Source organism: Dipteris shenzhenensis, chromosome 11 (assembly GCF_047967505.1).
Source record: "Dipteris shenzhenensis isolate YYH24624 ecotype China chromosome 11, Dip_SZ_1.0, whole genome shotgun sequence".
In the NCBI taxonomy this organism is placed as follows: domain Eukaryota; kingdom Viridiplantae; phylum Streptophyta; class Polypodiopsida; order Gleicheniales; family Dipteridaceae; genus Dipteris; species Dipteris shenzhenensis.
In genome coordinates, this window is record NC_141606.1 from 15,183,703 (window position 1) to 15,208,846 (window position 25,144).

At 46.9% G+C, this 25,144-nt stretch overlaps 1 protein-coding gene across 1 annotated transcript in view; it reads right to left on the reverse strand.

The window, feature by feature from the left end:
* The window catches only part of LOC147896665 (diiron containing four-helix bundle family ferritin protein, putative (Protein of unknown function DUF455)), a 122,428-nt gene that overhangs the window by 44,172 nt on the left and 53,112 nt on the right, over nt 1–25,144 (reverse strand). Inside the window, exons 4-5 of the mRNA XM_087381985.1 lie at nt 6,873–7,056; nt 4,648–4,729 (exon numbers count right to left, since the gene is read on the reverse strand). Coding sequence (XP_087238111.1) covers nt 4,648–4,729; nt 6,873–7,056 — 266 coding nt within the window. The remainder of the gene's footprint in view (nt 1–4,647; nt 4,730–6,872; nt 7,057–25,144) is intronic.

Sequence of the window (25,144 nt, forward strand, 5' to 3'; positions counted from 1 at the left end):
CTATGGAGCGCTCTAAGGTGGATGGAACCTATGTGGAAACATGATGAAGAGAGTGCTCATGACACCACAACTCTCAACACCTCCCCTTGGTGCCATGATCCTTTGGCTACTGCAAGGTGGTCAGATGTGAGTTACATTCCATCACCTCCCCTTAGTGCATGCATTGCTACTTAAGGTGGTCAAGTGTGGTTTTTACATGTCAATACCTCCCCTGGGTACTTTCATAGCTACTCTCAGGTGGTCAGGTTTGATTTTCATATAGGCAAGGTTGGCAAGGTTTTTTTTTTTTGTTTCTCAATACATTCCATTGATGTCACCTTTTGGCTCATGGCTTGATGACGATGCTATGTAGTTGACCTGCTGGTTCTTCAATCTGCAATCTTCTTCCTTGTGTAGCTTCATGCATGATGCTTTGTTCTTCCATGTGCCTTGATGCTTTATGTGTGGATGCCATGCTTTGTGCTATGGTCATCTCATGCACTTGAGCTTTTGGCATGCTATTTGCATTCATGCGTCGCTTTTCCATTTGTTGCAAAGGTCTTACCATGAGCTTCGTTTTGCTTCAATGGCAGTGTTTAATTGCATACAATGATTCTGACTTTACAGGCGCGTAGAGCTCAAAAAGACGATCACTTTTCCTTTTTGGAGCGTGTGCAAATTCTTCCTGGATTGGAAGTTACGGCTTATCGAATTTTCTGTGAAGAAGAGGACCTTTGAGGATGTGGCCCAGGGATTCACATGCTGAATTCAAAACTGTTCTTACAAAGGGACTGTGCTTGGGTGGCACTATTGACTGTGCATGCTTATGTGGCAGTTAACCAACCCTAACTCTAACAATGGTGGGTTAAGTTAACCAAACCATGATTGAGTCTTATCTGCCACGTGTCAGAGAAGAGCTTAGAGAGAGAAATGTAGAGAGCTCTTTTGTGCAGAGCGGTGGCGATGGCGAGGAGACATCGCAGCAGCGGGACGGTCATGGTCATGCAGACTTGGCGGTGAATTGTAAAGGCGATGGCGACGAGACGGCTATGGCATTGTGATGAAGATGAAGAACGTATTTGGAACTTGCTTAGCATGTGCAGCCATCCGTAGCTTGCCGTGGAACAGCCTCGCTATGCTGAACAGTAGTATAGTGCACCTGCCTAGATCGTAAAAGATCTAGAAAAGCTTCTTTCTTGAGGTCGGTCGTCTCAAGCCATGCGCCGCTCCTTTAGTTGCTCATCGTTGTAGATAGGAAGCTTGCTTGTTGCAGGTTGATTTGATGCTTGTCTTACTTTGTCGGGGTAGTCAGCTGTTGCTTTGAAGCGTCGTTGTTGGCCACTGCAAACAGTTCGTTGCTAGCCGCCTGTGGCTAGTTGCTTTGCTTGGAGCTGTTGCTTGCCAATCCCTTTGTGGACTGGGCGCCCGCTCCACTGCATAGAGTTTGAGCTCTAGTCGGCTAACTGAAGGATGCACTCATGGGAAACGACCCGTGGAGCAAAGTCTGATCGAGCTGAAGTTGTAGAAGCTGGCTGGTATACTCGGTGTTGGCCACCATTGTAAAAGCAGCACTGATGTCTATTGTGCTGATGTACCAATCGTTTGTGGCTGTCTAGCTCTGCTTTGCACCGAGGAGCAAAAGAGAAAAAGGTACATGGAAGCGAATTATGGAGTTGCAACGCTATGAAACAATTCGTTGAGTGCTCCAACGGCTGCTGTGTTACTGGAGCTTGGAGGCCGTAGGCTGATGGAGAGGCTTTGTAGTCAGCCGTGAGCGCCGTATGAAGGCTAAGGAAAATATTGGAGCCTATGGAGTCGTAGATGCTGCTTCAGATTTGCTGCTCATGCAGCTCGTGGCATCGCTAGCTGCACTACACTATCTCCCTCAAAGAACCTCACTCATGAATTTCTCACAAGAAGAATCGAAATGAGCCGAAACCTATGGACAGAATTTTCTCTCACAAAGATCACTCAAGAAAAAAAAAACTCTCACTCTAAAACTGAAACTAACCTAGGAGAAAAGCATGAGTTCCTAAAGCATGCCTTCAACTAATCTAGGAATGGGAGCAATCCTAGTGAACTACTAATGAGCTAAACTAGGAGAGCTAAACCTATGCTCTGATACCATGAGAAAACATGCGTGCCTTAGGATCTATGGAGCGCTCTAAGGTGGATGGAACCTATGTGGAAACATGATGAAGAGAGTGCTCATGACATCACAACTCTCAACAGAAGCTCCCAAGCAAAAAGCAACTCCAATTATTTAGAGTACCTAAATTATATCCTTAAAAAAACATATATTATTGGCCATACATCATTTTAAGACTAAGGGTCTTTTGGTTTTGATTTAAACTCCTTAATGAGTGCTATTCCTCCGTGATACACTGCCCACTTTCCATCCTTCCTGGCAGCCTTAACCTTGGCTAATTCTATTGCTTTATCCTTAAGTTGAGATCTTGTAAGTTTCTCAGCTATCCATAGCTTGGTTCCTTTCAGCTTGTACGACTGTCGTAGGATCTTGAGTCTTAGATCTTGTGAGTTCATATGTGATAGACTTTATATATTATTAATAATAATTACGGTATTTCATATACTTTATACGTTATGTATTTTTTAATGTATAACTAAAGCACGTTTCTAGGCGAAACTCCAATCAAAACCTCGAAACATTGACGTGTGGTTTTTTTGATACTTGGATTTTGTCCTAGGATGTGAGAAATCGCAGGGGTCTAGAGGTAATACAATAGATATTGGATGGATAGGTGATTTTGAAAGGTGCTAGAGGATGATACTATGTTTGGATGGGCTACGGATGGAAAAGTAAAAGCAAGATAGGCCAAGTGGAGGCGTGGAGAAAAAGAAGGCAAATATTAAAAAGCAGGTCGCATCTTCCAAAAAAAGTAGTGGTCACTATTTTTGTCATAACTTTTGATTTGTAACTCAGATTGAGGATCTCTTTTTTCTGTTAGAAAGCTGGGATTGCGATCGACAACTTTTGAGAAGAAGTTGGGATCTAGCTGTGCAAGATAATAGGTTGACAATCCGGATTTCAGAGAGCGATCTAGGTTTGTTGTGGAAGGCATCGAAAAGCTGATGTTTTGGAGCAGCGAATGAAGGTTGTGAGTGCTTTGGAATTGGAAGAAGGGTGGGGCTCCTACATTGCGCCAGGTTGGGTTTCTTCCATGTGTGTGTGAGGGCCTCTATCAACGTCGGGTTGATTTCACCAGGAGGAGGTCTACACGTGGTTTTGCATCAGCATATTGTAAAGCAACGGCATGTGTGTGGGGAGGAAGATGCGTAAGGTGGTAGTTGTTGCTTGTATTTGAGCTGCCAAGGATTGTCGTCCAGTTTCTCCTGCGTTTGATCCTGGTTGCTTCATGTGAAACCTTGAATAAAGCTCAGTTACGCCAGGTTGGGTTTCTTCCATGTGTGTGTGAGGGCCTCAGCCCTCTATCAACGTCGTTAGTCTCTTGAGCTGGGTGCTCTCGGCTTAGACATCCCTGCACATAAATAGATTGGTCATTTGCAACGTTGTATCATTTGAGCATACCCAAAAAAAGAGTTCATCTATCTCAAGCAATCGAGCTGGAATCGGGAGTCAATTTACATTGTGCACTATTACCCTCTGAACATCACCTAAAGAGAGGCTTGACTTGTGAAGGTTTTTGTTCTCCTTACTTTTAAGTCAGTCACAAGGGACTCATCCAACAAGATCACCCTAAATCTTTGCAGCGGTCCACAGATGGCTTTTAACAAGGCAGTGTCCCCTGTCATGCTGCGCTTGCCAGCCCACAAAAGGATTTGGCTTGCATCTCAGTCAATAGCTTGCAAGCCATGAGTTTTAAGTCAGAACTACAAAACTTTTGGTGCTGAGGCACGCCCTTCTAACAGCCAACACTGCATCTCGAACTTGACTTAATAACTGTTTGGATACTTTGCACCAAGGGATGGCAAGGAGAACTTGCAAGGGCCTCAAGAGATAGGAAGGCTTAGGCAGCTAGAGGAGTAGAGAAGGGGAGCTGAGCTTGGAGAAGTCTGAAATTTTACTCCCACAATCCTTTTCCTTGTACCTTTGGAAACCTAATATTCATGTGCCCGTAAATATTTCATGGTGTTAAGGTCTATAATTCTGGTATGTTTCCTACCCTCCTACTCCTTGAATACCAACTGAAATTTCTTTTTTAGAATGGAGTTCTCCTCTTTGCCTTCTGTCTCATCTCCTACAATTGCCATTTCATGACCAACCCACATAAGCAACTATTTGATCTCAGTGTGATCTAACAAGGAACTACGGGCTACAGCATATGGCGGGTCCAAAAACCTCCCCCAAAAAAACAGGTCCAAAAAAACACCCCAAAAAAAACAGAATCCAGACTCCAAACTCTGCAAATTTTACAAACTTCAAACATTTACTCGATGATTGTGTCCTTATTCATCAATTTGCTGGTGAGGATCTATTATAAAATACAAGAAGCTTAATTTACTTATATTCTTAGGACAATGTTAAAGGTATCAACAATAATTTATCAAAAAGACGTCTTCATGTTTGAGTGAAGAATAGCATGTTCTCCCAATATCACATATCAAGGTCTGCTGTCATAGAAATCGCCATCACTTTTAAGTGATTTACATTTTTCAGAATTTGTCATCCCCAAAAAAAAACCATACCAGTGTCTAGGGAGTCCTGCTTTCGCGCGAGCAGGATGGTTGAAGGGCCCCTTTAGTTCCACATTAAGTTCCTGCAAGAGCTCTGTTCATCCCAGGACATGACCATGTCATATTGTATCTCAATTTGTATGAAAAATAGAACAGACATTTTCAACGAGTAAAGGTGTTTCAGCCTATAAAACAATATTCAACCAAATCCACTTGCTTTTGTACAATAGTGCAAACATTCCATTCAATCCAAAGAAAAAAAAACACCGTGCCAACCACCCAATTATCCACTCATCGGTCTTACTTTAAAGTCTTTTTATCCTTTTTGTAATAAGTTGAAGAATCACTCAAAAAAGGATAAGCAATTATCATGAGCCTCAACGTCCAGCTTCCAATAATTAGAGCCTGTCATAATATTTTTCCCTTCCTACATTACATCAATAATAATAGGGAGCTCTACTACTAAAGCCACTGATTTGCTTACTTTACTCAGCCCTGCTTTCCTCGACTCTGCCACATTGATAGCCAAAAACATTTTATCTTTCAATAACTCAACATTATCACGTTGTGCTTGAGAATTCTTCTTTTTGAGTGTAAAATACCTAGGTAGAGAACACGGATTGCATTCCAGAATAATGGAAACTGATCAAAAGAAAAAAAGACAAAATTTTGGCAAAAGCTTTGAGAGCTCTAAAAGCTTAAGCATGATGCAAGAAATGCATAAATCCGATGCACCTCGCTTAAAAGCGTTGGTTGTGGAGCACATGCACTCAGGGCATAAATCAAACCGCCAGCGAGACCTTTTGCCAAGGATTCAATGTTGGCAGCCATCCAAGTTTCTTGCCTTCTACCTACAAACCAACCCCAACTAAAAGCCTAGTAGCTGCTTTCCCAGCTAAAAATAAGTATGTCTTGAAAGTAGAAATATCTTGGAAGAGAAGCTACATGATTTGAGAACCATTGGAAAGATGGTATGAAACTTTGATAAAAGCATTGGAAGCTGAAGCATAAGTTTCAGCATACGCACTACAGGCTTAGTCATGTCTGGACATAAAATCACACAGCCCGTGAGCAGTTTTAAAAAGGATTCTGTCTTGCAAACATCTAAGATTCTTGTTCCACCTACAGCCAAAAGCCAAGTACCCTAGAACTATGTAAATTAAACTTGTGTATGTCATGATCTTGCTCCCTTATGGAAGTGGTACAAGAATGGAGGTGTTATAACTGAGATTTGCATTGCTATCATAAAGCAGTAAGTCATTCTCAATTTAATCACCAAACTATACAAAATAGTAGGTGGGAGCAGGTTTTCAAAGCCTATCATTTCATAGGCTTTATACTCTTTTAGCCTTCCTGCAATACATCTTGTTTTTTGTGTGTGGACTAGTTTACTGAACTCTATATGTTTAGCTCTTATTATTCTCTGGAGTCCAGAAATCATAACAATCTATAGAAATGTAACGAGCAAGGGCTGGAACAGAGTCTCTCACTAATAGTGTCCGTCGCAACCACTGAGTGCAAAAGTGTGGAATGTTGACTACATACATCCATACATACATACATACATATATATATATATATATATATATATATATATCCATATACATACATACATACATACATACATACATACATACATACATACATATATATATATATACAGGCAAGGGCTGGAACAGAGTCTCTCACTAATAGTGTCCGTCGCAACCACTAAGTGCAGAAGTGTGGAATGTTGACTATATATATATATATATATATATATATGTATGTATGTATGTATGTATGTATGTATGTATGTATAGAGAGAGAGACGTGCACACACACACAACACATGGATGTGTGTGTGTGTGCCTGTGCTTATGTACGCACACACGTGTTCAATAACAATGAGAGGCAATGGCTGCTTGGACAACATTCCTCCTGATTCGCACTGCTTTGCTTCTTTTAGACAGATTCATCTAATAGATGCATTAAGCCAACAATCTATTGAGTTTTAACGTGCATGTTTCTGAAAAAAACAATACGTTATTTCAGACATTGCCACGAACAACTGAATTTTGCAAGAAACACGGTCCATAACTGAAAAAGGAAGAAATCTTGAAAACCAATAAAAAACAAAAAGTTTCTTCATCAATACTAAGGTTTGGCATCAGTTTTACTCAGGCTTCAAACATACGGGTTGATCGATGTTGGTATGTCTTTCTGACGTAAGAACTTCACTCTTAACACAATATCACCTTTAAAAGTGCTGTCGGGAGCCTTGTTCATCTTCTTGCAAACATCCAGAAACCAGGATACACCAACAGCAACATGAGCAAGTTCCTCCTCTGATATTTGATTCACAATCCCTGCAGAGCGTACATCTCCCCACCCAACTAGGCGTCCTGCAAGCCTCGGCCCAGAGTCTAGTCCACGTGCCTCCTACAAAATGAGGTTAAAAGAGCAAGCTTACAGTTCAAAAGAAGTTTTAAATTTAAAGATCTACCAAATTTTAGTTCAATTCAATGCAAAATAAAAAGGGCTCGCTTAAGATGTCTTCCATAGTCACTCCCTCCATGTGTCATAGTTCTAGGAGATTGGTCTGGACCATAGAACTATCACTGCAATACAAAGTCACCAAAGTCTGTTCTGATAAAAACTTATTAGCTTTGGATTCGTATAAAACTGCCCCCACAAACCATCCAGATAATAGCAAGCTAGCCAGAATCACCAACAGTCAAGATCATATCAATAGAAGACGTGTATACAGAGGTATAGCAACCATAAACACTCACAGATCTACAGAAATGTACTCAGCATGTAGCCTGCAAAACAATCATGTATATAAAGCTCCAAAAATGTGGATGATAGCAAGTACATCTACCCCTTAGATGAAATGGGAAGGATCTTAATGTCAGTAATTCTGGGTGTTCTTAGGCATGGATATGGAACTCCAGAATCAATATCAATTTTGAATGCCTCAAAAATGAATTGGATTCATCGAGATTTGTTTCAACTCCTTCGAATCCCGATGTGTGTTTGTGTGTATATATGTGAGTGCACATACGCACACATGCATGTGTGCACATGTGTGCATGCGTGCACGTGTGTGTTGGGGGAGGGGGGAAGGGCCTCGCAGGCCTATGGGACAAAGTACATTAAGCGAAAAATAACTCATACAAGCCTCGAAGGGCTGAAGCAATGAGCGCGATAGGGGCCTTGCTGAGTACTATGCTAGGCTAAAGAGCTCAAAAAGGGTCAAACAAAACTCAAAACTCAAAAACAAACTGAAGTTGAAAGCTGAGAATCAGAAGCCGAAAACCCGGCATCGTAGTAGCTCTCCGGTGTCGGTGGCAAATAGTGCGCACGATGTGGGGTGGGGTAGTTCTAAGAGTTCATGTGGTGGCTGGTGGGAAATGGCGTACAATGTGCATGCATAAGAGTACCAAAGTTCAGTGTTGATAAGGAGGAAGGGGCCTCGTCGCTTGAGAACCTTCTACCATAAGTCCCTGGAGTTGTTTACTAAACATGATATTTAGTGCCTCCTCATTTTGGCAAACAAAAAGCCTACTTCTTCCAACAAACCAGATGACGATACTCACGTATCATCTCCATCTCGTTCAAAAGATGATGCTTAGCCCCCCCCTCCCCGTCGGCAGCCCCCCCCCCTCCCCGTCGCTCGCAGCCTCCCCCTCTCCGTCGCTCAGCCCCCTCCCCCTCTCCGCCCCTCCCCCCTCCCCGTCGCTCGCACCCCTCCCCCTCTCCGCCCCTCCCCCCTCCCCGTCGCTCGCAGCCCCCCCCTCTCCGTCGCTCAGCCCCCCCCCCCCTCGTCGCTCTCAGCCCCCTCCCCCTCTCCGTTGCTCTCAGCCCCCCCCTCCCCGTCGGCAGCCCCCTCCCCCTCTCCATCGCTCAGCCCCCCCCTCCCCGCCGGGCAGCCCCCCCCCTCCCCACCACTCAGCCCCCCCCTCCCCGCCGCTCAGCCCCTCCCCGCCGCTCAGCCCCCCTTCCCCCTCCTCGCCGCTCAGCCCCCCCTCCACGTAGCCCTCCCCCTCCCCGCCGCTCAGCTATCCCCCTCCCCGCTGCTCAGCCCCTCCCCGCCACGCAGCCCTCCCCCTCCCCGCCTCTCAGCCCTCCCTCCACGTAGCCCTCCCCCTCCCCGCCGCTCATCCCTCCCCCTCCCAGCCGCTCAGCCCCTCCCCACCACGCAGCCCTCCCCCTCCCCGCCGCTCAGCCACACTGTGCCCCCCCCCCTCCCGTAGTTCTAGTGTGCCCCCCCTCTCCTGTAGCTCTACTCTGCACCCTTCCCGTAGCTCTACTCTGCCCCCCCCCTCCCGTAGCTCCACTCTACTCCCCCCCCTCCCACAGCCTCTGCACCACGTCCCCCTCCCGTAGCCTTTGCCCCACCCCCTCCCGCAGCCTTCCCGTGGTCTGAGGGCCCTTGTCTGCTGCAAGCCTTGGCTTGCCACTGGCCTTGTGCAGGCCTGCGCACCCCTACAGCAATGCTGAACAAGATCTGCCTCCCCTGGAAATCGTGCACTTGAACAAGTCCTACAATGGCCCACAAACCCAAACAGTCTCCGAAGCCAACTGTGGGAGAGATCACAAAGCGCATCTCCAGGAGTGGATTAGCAATTGACAGCCAACCAGCCCTGAAAACATCGGGTGCAATGGACACCAATGCAGTTCTTTCTCCCGCAGCCAACATCTCTACTCCAATCACTACCCCCCCCACCACTGTACCACTCAGCTTGCCCCCCACAGGAGAGGGTCACAGTTCCTCACCCCCCACACAGCTCCCTTCTATCTCCACCACTCTTATGTCCCCCCTTCCCCTCACCCAGCAGCCTTTCTCCACTCCTCTGCCATATACAGCCAGCCTATTGCCCACGCCTCCACAGCCATACGCCATGTCCCAGTTCGCACCCTCTCGGGTCCCACCTGAGACGATAGATTACATCTTTACGGAGCTACATCGACTACGGGATCATACCGTAGCACAAGACCAGCTTATTCAGAGCATGCGCTAGGAGATCACTCACCTCCGTCAAGAGGTTGTCTCTCTCACTGCTACAGTCACAGCGGCCCCGCGCACTACACCAGAGGTAGAGGAGCGGATCGCTACTATTCAGACTGCTATTGCGGAGACTACCAGATGGGTGGACGTTGCGAGACGGGCACCCAAAGCAGCAGTCTCAGCCACCATTGCCGAGCAGGAACAGAGGGCCAGTAAGGCTCTCAACATCCGAGTACGAGGTATCCCCCGCACAGATTCACTCACCCCCTTAGCGGACGCGACTGCTTTTGTGACCTCTACCCTCGGCCTCGTCGAGCATGGGATCGAGCATGCATGGCGCACAGGACGGGACCCCACGCGCCCATAGCCACTCATCATCCGATTCAGGGATACTCAGGCTCGACTTGCAGCACTCAGGCAACGTGCTACACTACGGGACCACCCTACTATCTTCATGGATGAGGATCTCACACCTATGCAGGTGGAAGAGCGGCGCACCCTGCTTCAGCAGCGAGATGTAGCCCGTCAGGAGGGGAAGTGGGCTGTCGTCCGAGATGGCCGCCTGTTAGTTGGCCCCCGCCGCCGAGCCCCACCAGGTACTCCAGACACGGTAGCAGACTCCCCCCCCAAATAGGGAGACATGGTCTATGAGACTCAGACTCAGCACACAGTACCCTTGGCATGCACCGTATGGAACTGTAATGGTACCCTATGGTCTGACCCTGGGAACTTCTCAGAGTCATGCACTGGACGCGACATCGTTTTCTATACAGAGACACATGAGAGCCCCGAGCGCCCTCTCCCCTCGGTCAGTGGCTATACCTGGGAGTCAGTATTCCGTGAGGAGACCAGATATACTGGGGGGGTCCGAGGGTCAGGCGGAGTTGCAGTACTCCTTCGCTCAGCGCTCACGAGCTTGACATCCGTGGTTAGACGGGATGTCCATGCCCGTTACCTATGCTCCGATTCCGACGCCCCTCCACACGCGACCTCTTTATTGCAGTCTGCTACTTTCCTCCAAAGACGTCACATTTTGCACGATGCTTCGCGAGGATACGGAGGTATCCCCCTATCTAGATCTCTACTCAGACATTGTGGAGTTCTCCAGACGCGGAGAGGTCCTCCTTGTTTGTGATTTCAACGCAAGGACAGGTGCACATCAGACATCACTCCTAGACTTCCACTCAGATCCGGTCCTATTACCTGAGATGGACACAGAGGACTCGGGCTTCCCCCGCTCCTCGACTGACAGTCGCGCTCCCGTTACTGGGTATGGGCAGGCTCTTTTGGACCTTGGACGTATACATGATCTGGTCATCTACAATGGACTAGATCGGTGGCCTGCCTCCTCTGGTTTCACATGTTTCCCACATGGCAGAGGACCCAGTGTCGTCGACTATATTCTGGGATCTCCTGCTTTAGCCCCACAGATCACTGACTTCCGCACTGCACCCTTACCCCCAGGAGCCGATCACACTTACCTTTTCTTTCATATACTTGCGTCCCGAGCCCCTCCAAGCCACACCCCGCACTACACTACCTATCATGATATACACTTCGATCATAACCTCTCACCTGATTACTCAGCCCACCTAGCCTCCCTCCTCAGACACATAGACACCATACCCTCTCTAGATCACCGAGCCACCCTCATCACCCACTCCCTTCACAATGCAGCCCGCCACATCTTTCCTTCCACTACTCGGTCCACCCACCCTCCACCCACTGGCTCCACCCATTGCAACAGATGGTATGATGACGAGTGCAAAGCATTACGTCGCACACTCTAACTCACGACCCAGCGAAACGCTAGGGCCAACCCACGTCTCACCAGGGATTATCGTCGACTAGTCCGTCGCAAGAAGCTAGCCTTCCTGCGCCAGAATGAGGATACGCTACTGAACATTCTGTTTAGTAGCAACTCCAAGGATTTCTGGAGGAAATTCCTAGAACGCCGATCCCCCTTCCCCCTCACGAACACTTCCCTCTGGCACACCTACGCACGCACACTCTATGATATCCCTGATCAGCCTCCTCCCGACCTCTCAGCCACCCCCCGCCCCAATTCTTGTATCCTCTTCACAACCCAGGGAGTCACCCACGCAGCGCATAAGCTTCATAACGGTCGAGCTAAGGATCATGAGGGCCTATGCACAGAGTTTGTTGCCTATGGCATCAAAACTCTAGCCCCCATCCTGGCAACGCTGTTCAATGAAGCTGTCTACCACGGGTTCCCCAGAGCCTGGACCCTGAACACTATCACACCCATCCACAAAGCAGGAGATCCCATGGATCCAGGGAATTACAGGACCATCATGGTTGGACATGTTATGTCCAAGATCTATGCATCAGTGTTAGATGGCGAGGTCAGTGCTGGCGCAGAGGTACAGGGGCTCAGGGCATCCGGATAGGCCGGCTTCAGGACGGATCACTCGACTTACGATCACATTTTTACACTTCGAGGGATCATTGAGGAGGCCAGACCATAGTTAGGGGAAATGGAAATGGGGAAACGGGGAACGGAAACGGAAACGTTTCGGGATTTCTGGGAGGGCTCAAACGGGGAAACGCCACGTCAGCAAGGGAGGGGAGTAGATGATGATGGAGGGCTGAAGCAGGCTGCAGGAGAGAAAGGAGAGGAAATGGAGTGAATGGGGCGGAAGGAGGGCTGGAAAACCTTGAGGATGGAGAGAGTATGAGGCTGAAGGAGTGGAAGGAGCCTGGAGACCAAAATCAAAAGCAAAAAGACAAAAAATGTGATTTTGGAGACCTAGCAGCCTGTGTTGTCTGAAACGGCACGTTTCAGAACTCTGAAACGCGTTTCAGACTGGCTGAAACGTTTCAGCCAGCCATTTCAGGGTCCTGAAACGTTTCAGACTCTGAAACGCGTTTCAGGAAACAGGGCTTCTCTGAAACGGCGTTTCAGGCCTGGCTGGGCTCTGAAACGCGTTTCAGCGTAACTATGGGCCAGACACAGGAGACAGAGAGTATATTGTTGCTTTGTGGATTTCCGCAAGGCATTCAACACCATTCCCCGCGGGCAGGTCAGGATTGGCACCAGCTGGACCCCAGAGACCACGAGCACTATCGGAGTCAAACAAGGATGTCCCTTGTCACCGACTCTATTTGGCCTCTACATCGACGAGCTCGAGACCACCATCAGGACACTCGGAGGTGCAGGCTGCTCTCTTGCGGAGACTGCCATCCAGATTCTCCTATACGCAAACGATGTAGTACTACTATCCTCTTCTGCTACTGGTCTTCAGCGACACTTGGATGGACTTCAGGTCTTCTGTGATACACATGACTTGAAGGTCAACCTTGGGAAAACCAAGGTGATGATCTTCAACACTTCCAGGCCCGCTATGCACCGAGAGCAGCTCCTCTTCGCCGGCGACCCTGTTGAGATAGTTGACTCCTACACATACTTGGGCGTTGTCTTCTCAGGCCCGATCTTCACGATGCGCCCAGCCATGCAGGCCAGGATCAGCCGGGGATACGCCGCTCTTGCCAGGCTGGAGCGACAGTGCTACCACTCCCACTTCCAGGACCCGCGGACCAAGTCTCTCCTTTTTTATTCTTTGGTCCGCCCAGCAGGCATGTACAGTAGCCCTTGGTGGGGAGTCGACCTTTCAGACACAGAGTGGGCTCGAGTTGAGCGCCTACAAATACTGATGTTTGCTCGGATGATCCGTAGCAAACCATCGGTACCACACCAGATCATTCTAGCAGAATTCGGCGCCTCACCCCTACAACTTGATGCGGCTTTTTAGGCTATCACCTACCTCCACAGAGTCAGGGATTTTGGCTCCTCCGCTGACGGTCACCTCCGCCTACCTTGGTTAGCCCTATCCTCCTCTATTCCAGTTGGTTCACCCGACTGGGCCTCGACTTAGACCGGTTGCCTCCTTTTCAGTACAACCTCGACGCTCCACCATCTCCTCTCTCCCCCACTGACCAGGAGGTCAACCGGCTCATTCGGGCAGATCTGCTCCAGCTCCACATCTGGCGGACATGGCTTCTTCACTCCGAGCTTCCTGTGAAGCTCGACTTCTACCGCCGACACTGCCTCCAGATCTCACAGGAGGGCTTCATCACACCTCCGAGTTACACAACTTCATCTTGCCACCGAGATACTTCTCTCCGAGCACGGCGACACGAGCAGCACACACAGCGTGAGGACACCCAACAGCCTATCACTGACTTCTTTCAGTCACAGGATACCTCTTCTCAGTCTAGCCAACGACGCGGACGTGAGCGAGAGCCAGAGCCACAACAGCTACGTCAGCGGATAGACTCACACATCCAGGTCCATGACATCTCGTCTCTGCTCTCGGCCCGCCCCACTGGGGTTACCGTTGCCCTCATCCACAGGGCCACCCGCCGCCCCCGACGACCAAGCTCGACTAGGCTGCGTGACGTCAGAGGCCAATCATCTATCGCAGGGTTTTTTCCGACTTCCCATTTGACGGCCCCTCTATGATTGGTCTGTGACGATCACCACCTACACATGTATACTGTATCTCCCCCCTCTGCCCCATTTTTGGTGCCCCCCCCTTCTTCTTCTTTGTATCATCTGGAGGTAGACACATATTTTTTGTATCAGGACTAGACACACAGTCCTTCATAACCTCTTTTTTGTAGAAACGGTTGGTTGGCCCGTTTTGAGACCACCACCGTTATGCTCATTGTATCGGTTATCTTTAGTCTCATAGACCATCACGGTCTCCCGAAGACTTTAATAAACTTTCTTTCTTTCTTTCTTAGTATCATCATCCTTTTGGTAAGTTGACGGGACTCAAAACATTCCAGCTAGGTTGCTTAGCAAAAAGTTCCCTCAATAGAAAGGTCACTCCATGTTGGAGGTCCATGCTCCCCCTTGTGATGATGGGGCACATGGGATACAAAGCAATCAATTTGACCTACTTCTGTCAACAACAGCAGTGAAATGATGTGGCAGGTGACATAGCAGCCACACATGAAAAAGCACCCACGTGTCATGTCACATATGTGGCATCAGCCGTGTTGAAGTCGACAAAAGGTAATCCGCTGCTCAACCACATGGTCAACCTAGATCTAGGGCACATTGGCCCTTCTTGGTCCTTGGGTTATATAAGTTGAGGTTGCATGTCCACTCTCCATCACAATCACATTCACAAGTGACTCAACCTCTTCATCACTTCGAAAAAGCAAGAGTGATTTGGTCACTCTCTACCTCCCTTTAAGACAGTTTGCCGTTCATGTAAGCAATGAACACAAATGGCAAGGCCATGCAAGCTGAGTTGACGGCATAATGTCTTACACTCATCCTCGTACCAGCTATTGCAAGGTACTGAGCCAAGGCGACGGCGGGCGAGTGCAATGGGTGGTGTGTGGCAAAGTGTGCAGGGAGTCCTCATGAAGGGAGCAGGTGATCAAAGCGGCACGATCTTCCGGGAGCAAAATTTCTGTGAGTAGGGAAAAAAACATGCAGAGTACTCCAGGGAGAGGCTATGATCGAAGTGGATTTCATGATATGTAGAGTGTGGACCCTGGCGAGCTGTGTGTCATGTGGTGGGAGATGGACGTACTAAAGAAAGATAAGCACGATCAGCTCTTTGTGGTGGTGGGTAGACGGAGAAGTAAGTGATCTATGGGGCAAAGGCAGGGGATCCCATAATGTAGTCAACTATGTTAGAGCCTCCCCGTGTGGAAAGCAAGGGAATCCACCTAATGAAGGTCATCGGTCTAGACCATTGTAAATGATAAAGTCATGTATCCTACCATGTCCAAGAAACATGCACATAAGAGGTAATCGGGGCTCACGAGTCACCTGTCTGCAGGTACTCAAGATATCCCTGCCTCATCTAAATTAATATCCTGCAGCAAAATAGAACCATCTCAAACATCAAGAAAATGTACCTACCGCGTACTTGTGCTTGCATTTAAGTACCCAACCAAGAGGACTTCCCTGCAGCTCGAGAAGTCCGTGATGTTTGGATGTAGAGCTACAAAGGGTGAAGTCTAAGCATCATCACAGAGGTCTTTAGCAAAATGTGAGTGTTGGAATAGGGTCGGTCACCTCCCCACCTGTGAGTCCCCCATATGAGGGGTGCATCGGGGGCTTGGACCATAGAATAGGAGTAGGCATGGGGCTGCCACATCGGCAGCACATGGGCTGCCATGTAAGGTATCTCCTCTCTCTCTCTGCTGCCCAGGGCCACCATGGTGGGCAGAAGGGGTTGGAACAGGGCTGAGCAGATACAGAAAGTTTTAAGGGCCCATGGGCTTGGGAATGAGGCTGGATATGGGCAGGCCTGCTGGGCCAGTGGCAGCCTGCCACGTGGCCAGGCAGGGCCAGCCAAAGGCTAGAAGTCTGCTCCCAAAGGGGGCTTTATAGGCTGCAGTTTTGGGGCCTGTTTCAGTCGGCTGGCATGCCTGCTTCAGTTGGCTACAGGGTCACTTCTGGTCGGTTTTTTGGCAGGGGCAAAGAGCCCTATATAAGGGGCCTCTACACTCATCACTTGGAGCAGCCACAGAAGAGCATAAAGGAGCAGGAAGACCAGCAGCAGTTGGGCCTATTTCCAGGAGGTGAACCAAGCTGAAAGACCTGCAGACTTAGCTCAGAGTGGCAGCCTACCTAGGCTGGCTTTCTGGACAGCAAGGTGGAAGGGATCTTTGGCCAGAGAGACTACATAAGCTCAGTGGAGCAGGCGGGCTCAGAGATCTAGAGGTGCCAGGCATATAGTAGAACATTTTGGTATTGTTGGAAATACACAAGTGTTGCTTCTATACTTGTCTTGATGCACAATCTATTTGCTGGCTTGCACACATATGAATGGTTGTGAAGTACACACATGTTTATGAAAATTGATTCCATAGTGAAACACTTCCGCGTGTAATTCCTAGGCCCATCTCTTAGTCTTCCGCTGCGGGATACCCACCCTACATAGGGATTCATTTTCTAACAGTAAGGTCTTAGGAGGGAAATAGCAAACCGTGACGAAGAGCTCCTATGAGAGGTGCATCAAACCCTAATCCAAAGGAGTTTGGAATGTGTGTCACGTCTCTCGACAGAGATCATCCAAGTGAGAGACATCCTATATACACGAACTCCAGTCTCGTCTCGGTATGTTGTCTCCCGAGTGTATCCACAGACTATAGGTAAAGGGTGCTCTAGTCTCTGATGAGTCTCTAAGTGAAAAACTATAACTCGTCTTGTGAATCAGCCCGAGAGATTCTTTAGATCTAACCATAAGATACCATTCCAGTTCCAAACAGTGCAAGTCACAATCTCAGTGCTCTGAATCTCATAGACCCTAATGTTCAGAGCTTTACTAGAAGTGTCATTGATGGCAATGGTGGTCATGAGGGCGTATTCACTGAATTTTTTACATATGGAATAGATACTTTGGCCCAATCTTAGCAAAGCTCTTTAAGGACGTAGTTTGCTTAGGCTTCCCATACACATGGACTATTAGCACATCACTCCCATTCACAAGGTAGGGGAACCCATGAGCCCAAAAAACTACACCATTATGATATCGCATGTTATGGCCAAGATTTATGCATCAGTACTTGACACAGTTGCAAGGACTCAGAGCTAAGGGACAAGCTGGATTTCGGCATGATCATGGGACTTTAGATCACATACTCAAGACAAGGCACGAACAGAGGGTATATTGTTGCTTTGTGGACTTCCGAAGAGCTTTCGATACTGTGCCGAGAGACCCCCTTATCATATGTTTCCAAGATTTCAGTTCTGGGCACTCTATGAGAGGGTATCAAGCAGGGTCCGAATTGGTGCAGGGACAGAGGAGATCATGAGCACTACTGGAGGCAAACAAGGTTGTCTGTTTTGTTACCTACGTTGTTTGGCCTCTACATAGATGAGCTTGAGACTTTCATGGGGATACTAGACGGGGCCGGTTGCTCTCTCGCTGGCACTTTGACTCATATCCTCTTATATGCAGATGGTGTGGTCATGCTCTCGCCCTCAATGGTGGAAGGCCTCCAAAGACGTTTGGATGGCTGCACACCTTCTATTAGTCACACAACTTGAAGATCAACCTTGGTAAGACCAAGGTTATAATTTTCAACGCATCTAGAGTAGCCATGCACAGAAAGTAGTTGACGCTAGATGGTTTTCTCTGTGTATACTCTCACGCTCCAGCAAGGTTGGCTGAGTGGAAAGTTATGGTGCTAGCTCCCGTGATTATCAGTAGTTAGTTGAGAGTCTGTAACATTTGGTATCAGAGCTGGGGAGGCGAGCTTGGGAAGTGATAGTGTGAGGCTTCATGGTGGCCAGCGTGACGTGATGCAGAGCGCTGGAGATGGTACCAGCGTAGTAGGCTATGACGAAACTTGGAGCGACGTGACGAGCAATCCGTCTCAGATACATCGAAATAGCTTGGCATGCAGCTGAGAGAATAGATCGCCATCAGAGTAGTGCAGAGGTTGAGTACGAGTTCGTGGGTTGAGAAGCGAATGGAATTGAAGGGTCGAGCGATCTGCCTTCATAGCAATTCGTCAGCAGATTGCGTTGGTTGACGGTGGTGCAGGAGTGACGTAGCAAAGCTGCAGTGAAGGCTCGCAAGCTTGACCTACTCCCTGGTTCTAGGATATAGCAACTCATAATACAGCGGGCAGATTTCGACGAATAGCATCTAATAGATTGACGAGGAGCTACATAGTGGAAGAGCGGGAGTGCTATATATTTGTTCGGCCAGTTGTGATAGCGTGGTGGTCACCGCACATGAATAAAGAGATTCGAAGGTTACGAGTTAAAAGGGATTGCAGATAGTTCATGGAGGCGTAAGACCTTCGGATGATCCGGGCGTAGCGGAAGCCCGTATGGTCTTCTGCGTTCCTAGGTACCAGTAGGTTGACGGTGCGAGATCACGATTCGAGAGACAATGCAGTAGCGGAATATGGTTTACTCTTGGTCATCAATCGCTGCTTGGAACAAAGACTCAACGGATGGTTAATGGTTTGGCATTCAACCACCAGTTTGCTAAGGAGGCAGAGAAATCACGATCTGATTGGGGTTCCTTAACATCGAATTCATAGACCAGGGAGCACTTTACCCATTTTCTCCTTTGTTTTTGTCATTTCTGTTTTGTTAGAAACAGATTAGGTTTTCGTGGGTTGCCAGGTTGCATGAAGGAGAAGATGCCATAGATGTGTTAGTAGTTGTAGCAGACTTGGGAAATTTTTTTTGGCTTCTCCAAAAAAAAATTGTGGATAGTCTTTGAGACTATGCTTCTGTATATGCCTGTGTGCTTCAGTCAGAGTTGATTTGCAGGAATTTCCCTAGTATAGGGAAAAGCGGTATTTGAATTATGCCTGTGTCAAATGCCTAGTTAGTGTGCATGTGGGATTGCAGGTATTCCCTAGAATAGGGAATTGTGTCAGAGTGCCAGTACACTGAATTTTGTCAATTTGTAAATACAGTGTTCTAGCGGTGTTTTTTTTTTTTTTTTAACCACAAAATAAAACAAAACACCCATTGACCTGAATGGAAGCAGAAGAAGGTGAAACCGGCCGCTAATCACTCAGAGGGCAGTGGAACTAAACCTTTAATCACTTCAGCACTTATTTACAGCTCACAAAGCATATATCACAACCATTAACCATTGCATGATCACCATTTGGCATTTACCCATTTGTCCACAAACAAAACCACTGAAAAAGGGATGGAGGCTAGAATGCCCCTGCTCAACAGACATAGACAAGTGCACCTGATTGGCCCCAAACACCGTGGCGCCCCTTTCGGTATTTCTTTATATTTCACAGTGAAATGATTACAAGTTGCATCTGGGAGACCTTCCTTGCAACTGAGCACGCAGCCCCAATTCACTAAGCCTTCGCAAGGCTTTCAAGCATATAACACCATCACATAAGTGCACTTAACCCGTAGGCTCAACCCAAAGGCATTCTCTTTTCCGAGTGCAATTCCATTGGCTGTCCAGATGCAATCACGCTGCACCCCAGCTGCACTCTCTTTGAGTGGTTTCCAGATGGCATTCACAAAGCTTTTCAAAGCTCCAAAATAAAATCAGCAAAGTACCCAACCAAAGAATGACTCATGTAGCTCTGCCTGGGCACCTGCGAGCCAAGAAAGAGACGGCACACGAGGCCAACCAATAGCTTATGGCAAAAAGAAATTGCAGTAGCAAAATCACAACTCACCAAGCCCTGAAGACTCGAACCAAGTCCTCAATCGCCAAGAGGACATAGTAGCCAATGCCCAATTGCATTCTCAGCCAAAGAGGAGTGCAAAGGCATGAAGAAAGAGCATTTACAAGAGCCGACCAGCAAGAATTCCACTGAAAAATGCGAAAAGAAACACTTCTGTCGCGAAGAAGTGGGAGTTCTTGGGCTCAAAAGAAGCGTGCTTCAGAGAGGAATGCATTGAGAAGGTTTTGGAGAAGTTTCATCGCCGGAAAGTCCTCCAAAACTGAGAAAAACCAGTCAACCAGCACGTCGGACCACTCGAAATTCAACAGAAAGCTGTAGCTTTGCAAGAGGAGAGGCCCAGGAGGCGGTAGAAGCAAAAAGGTCCAGAAAAAGCCACTTTTGCAAATTCGTCCAGCAAAAGAAGTGCTCAGCTCTGCCCGTTCTACCAAACGCACGGAGGGAAAAGCATATCACTACGAAGGGGAGGCAGAGGGGAAGCCATCGGGCCAAACGGAAGTCGAGGAATCCAAACGGGTGAGGAGTTATGAAGAAAAACGGAATTCAGCTGAAGGAGGCTGAAAAACCAGTCCAAAATCTCAACAAAGGGAGAAGATGAAAGAGAAAACCACACATGTGAAGTTTAGAAGGCCCAGGAAGGTCCAGGAATGGCAAAGGAGCATGTAGAAGGCACTAGAGCCACCTGGAACTCTAGGGGGGCCACTGAAGGTACATGGCCCTCTAGGGGGCCCATTAAAAATGCCACGTCATCATTTCCCAACAACCACTCTTTTAATTCCTTGGAATGCCTTTGGGCCTAGGGATTAATTACGCTTATGTGCTAGGCACCATGCCGCGTTTAATTACACATTATTAAGCCCTCGCTTGGACTTTTAAAACCAAAGTTGTCACGGTCTTGTAGTACATTAAAGTACCTAGAATTTCACGCCCCCGTGACATACCCCTCTCTTGAAACAGCAAACCACAGTTTGCTGCCCCAAAACACAGGAGCGAGCATGAAATATAGCATAAAAGAGTATACAAGAAAGCCGCAGCTATAGTATACAGAGACAGTGAAAATATGGCTAGGAGAGGCATGCATCCATCCATATATACTGCTCAAAATCTATGTGATCCTCGGCGATCAATAGTCAAGATGCATCAATATCATGAAGTCTCACAGCAGAAATACTGTCAGCTCAGTATCTCGGATGAAACATACAGTGTCATCAAGCGACCTCATGAAATCTTAGTGAGCCCGTCTGTACTGAGGGAGTGGAGGTGCTACCCCCCTCTCGAACATCAGGTAATGCTCCAGACGCTCGCTCTGCTGAACTACCTGTAGGAGCCCGGACCGCAGTCGGCTCTAATTGGAAAGCATCAAGGTAAAGCTGCAATATCCCAGGTGAATCTGCCAGTTCACCTTCCTCCATCCATTTCGCATCAAGTGATGGGTAATTTTGAAATTTTACCAAGTAGCGACGGATAACTTTACCCTTGAGCTTTCTATCTCTGTGTGCCAGAATCTGCTCTGGGACCAGAAGTTCATCCTGTTCTTCCACTTCAGGCTGCACCTCATCAGATACATCCTCGGGAATATCTCCATGATATTGCTTTAGTAAGCTCACATGAAAAGCATTATGTATCTTCCAATGCGGAGGCAACTTCAGCCTATAAGCTACTTCGTTTATCTTTTCAGAAACCTGGAAAGGACCATAGTAACGCATGTTCAGCTTTGTGTACAACCTTTCCTTGCCTTTCTTATTTTTCAGCCTTGCCTTCTGAAAACGCAGCAAAACCCAATCACCTTCTGTGAATACCAATTCCCTGTGGTGCTTATCTGCTGCTCTTTTCTGCTTGTCTTGACTTCTTTGCAAGGCATATTTGTTCTTCTTGTAAGCCTCTTCAAGGCTTTCCACAAAACGATCAGCTTCGAAGATTTTCTCTTTTGTATGCAAAATGGGAGGTATCTTCCTGGCACCTTCCACTATTTCAAAAGGTGCTTTACCTGTGGATGTGTGCACCGTATTATTATAAGCATATTCCAGCAAAGGCAAATAATGCTCCCATTTTCTTTTGTGGTCTGAGACATAGCATTTAAACATATCCAAGATGGTAGAGTTTTCCTGCTCCGATTGTCCATCAGACTGAGGGTGAAAAGATGACGAAAAATTCAGCGTAGTGCCCATATTTTCAAACAGTCCTCTCCAAAAGAGGCTGGTCATCCTCGGATCTCTATCACTGATTATGGATTCAGGCATCCCATGATACTTGAAGACATGCTGCAAAAACAATCTGGCCATTTGATCTGCTGTAATTTTCTTTCTTACTGGCACAAAGTGGGCTTGTTTGCTAAACCTGCAAATTATTGTCCACAATCCATCATGTCCAGTAGGAGTACGTGGAAGATCAAACACAAAATCCATAGCTATGCTTTGCCATGGTCTATCAGGAATTGGCAAAGGGTGTAACAACCCAGGTGCCTTCTGCCTGTCAAACTTTACTTTCTGACAAACCATGCATGTTCTCACATAATCTTCCACATCTTTCCTCAAAGATGGCCAATAAAAGTATTGCTCCACTGCTGTAATTGTTGCTGTAATTCCCCTATGTCCTGCATATGGAGGAGCATGACTTTCCATTATGACTTTCTGTCGCATCTGATCAGTGACACAGAGTCGTCCATGCATCAAAATGAAACCCTCTTTCAACATATAGTGATCATGCCTTTGACCATCAGAAAGCTGATCATAAATAGTTGAAAAATCAGCATCATTAACATACTGATCTTTCATCACATCTAACACATTGTTGTAAGCAATGCTCACTGCTGAAACACTGGGTTTCTTGGAGACTGCTTCAGGCTGTGGTTTCCTGGAAAGTGCATCAGCCACGACATTTTTGTTACCCGGTACATGTACAATTTGAAAATGAAACATTGAGAGGAAGTTAGCCCATCTCATGTGCTTTTCAGATAATTTTCTCTGCGTGAGAAAATATCTAAGTGACTGATGATCTGTTTGCACATAAAAATCAGCTCCAAGAAGGTAATGTTTCCATGTGGTCAAAGCATGTATCACTGCTAACATTTCCTTCTCGTATGTCTGCAAGTACAATTCAGCATCTTTGAGAACTCTACTCTCATATGCAACCACTCTGCCATCCTGCATCAAAGTGCCTCCTATGCTGTTTCCACATGCATCACAAGTTACAGCAAAGGGTTTTGCAAGATCTGGCAAGATAATAACGGGTTCAGAACACAATTTTTGCTTCAGCTCTTCAAAAGCTGCATTTTCCTTTGGTCCCCACCGAAACGGTACAGCTTTCTTTTGTAAAGCATGCAAGGGAGAAGCAATTTCTGCAAAGTACTTTATAAACCTCCGATAGTATGAACACAACCCAAGAAAGCTTCTGACTTCATGCAGATTTTTCAAAATTGGCCAACTCCTTATGGCCTCAACTTTTGCAGGATCCATCTTGACTCCATCCTTTGACACTATATGACCGAGAAAATGAATCTCATGCATAAAGAATTCACTTTTCTTGGTGTTTATTAATAGCTTGTGTCTTTTCAACTCTTGAAACACAATAGTGAGGTGTTTCCTGTGCTCCTGCTCATTTTTAGAGAACACAATGATGTCATCAAAGAAAGTGCCCACAAACTTTCTGTGTGCTCTAAAAATTCTGTCCATCATTCTATTGAAAGTGGCAGGTGCATTAGTCAAACCAAAAGGCATCACAAGGAACTCATATAAGCCAAATGAAGTGCGGAAGGCAGTCTTGTAGACATCTTCAGGCCGTATCCTTATCTGATGGTATCCACTTTTAAGGTCAATACGACTGAACATTGAGGAACCTTCCAACCGATCCAATATATCATCAATGCGTGGAATTGGAAAACGGTTCTTAATTGTGACTTTATTCAAAGCCCTATAATCAATACACATTCTCCAACTGCCATCCTTCTTTTGCACAAGCAACACAGGGGAACAGTAAGGAGAATTACTTGGCTGTATTAATTCCTTTTCCAAGAGTTCCTTCACTTGTGACATTATCTCTTCCTGTTGTGCCTTACTGACACGATAGGGAGGTATATTAGGCGGTGAGCTTCCTGGAATTATATCAATTTGATGATCCTCGGGCCTCTTGGGAGGTAATTCTTGAGGAAGTGCATCTGAGAAACAATCCTGAAAATCTGAAATAAAAGCAGCCCTTTCTCTATCTAAAGCAGAAAGAGTAGAGCCCTCCTGAACTGGTTGGCTGTCCTCTTTGACAAAAATCAAGTACGCTGAAATATGACGCTTTATTACATTGGAAATACAAGAAGCTGAAACTACAGGGATGGACTCCCCTTTCAACTTTACATCAAGTATATGATTTTTGCCTCTATGAGTTATAGAAATCTTCTTGTTTCTCATTTGCACATCAGCCCCCACCCTGTACATCCAAGGCATCCCAAGCAAAGCATCACACTCTGGCAAAGGCATAATGTAGAAGTCCTCTACATCCTGATATCCCTGGATATGCATCCTCAACTTGCCAATGATAGGAGTGACAGGTGTGTTGAGTTCAGGGTTGGCCATATCACACATGCCGGATGGCCCCATTTCCTCAGGCTCGATGCCAAGCCTTCCTGCCATATCGGGAGTTATGAAATTTGCCTTTGCCCCAGAATCAAAGAAAAACAAACAATTCTGATTTCTGATTTTTCCCCATGCTCTGCACATCTCAGTCTTTTTCATTTCCTCTTCATCATGTGCATGTGGCAAACTCCCAATCACATCTGGAAGAAGTCCTGCAGAAGGTTTAGGCTTTTTGCCCTTCCGATCAGCCTGTTTATCACCATTCTTATCATCATCTGACCTGTCTCTTTTCTTGAATGGGCAATCATAAGAGCGGTGTCCCTCTTCTTTGCATATAAAACATTTGTTTTGCTCCATGAGTGACTTTTTCTCTTCATCAGATAACTTGGTACGGGGCTGTTTATTAGGCTGTCCACGCCTTTGACCAGCTTTGAATTGGGCTTTTCCTCCCTTTTGAAACGGTCGTTTGCCATAATTTTTATTTTCAGATTTGATGTCCTTATCCTGGTGTTTGGCAGCCCGTTTGTTGTCTTCTTTCTTGCTGTCCATAAAGCCCAAATTCTTCTCCTGCATCCATGCATATGCTGTCCTTGCATTCTCAATTAATTGAGTCATAGAACCCACCTTGGTTTTGATGCAATAATCACGTAGTTCACTAGGCAATCCACAACAGTACCTCTCTATTTGCTCTTTCAAAGAAACATGCCTGTAAGAGCTCAATGGCAGCAAAACATCCCAAAACCTCTGGGTGTAATCATCAAGATTCTTGCAAAGTTTG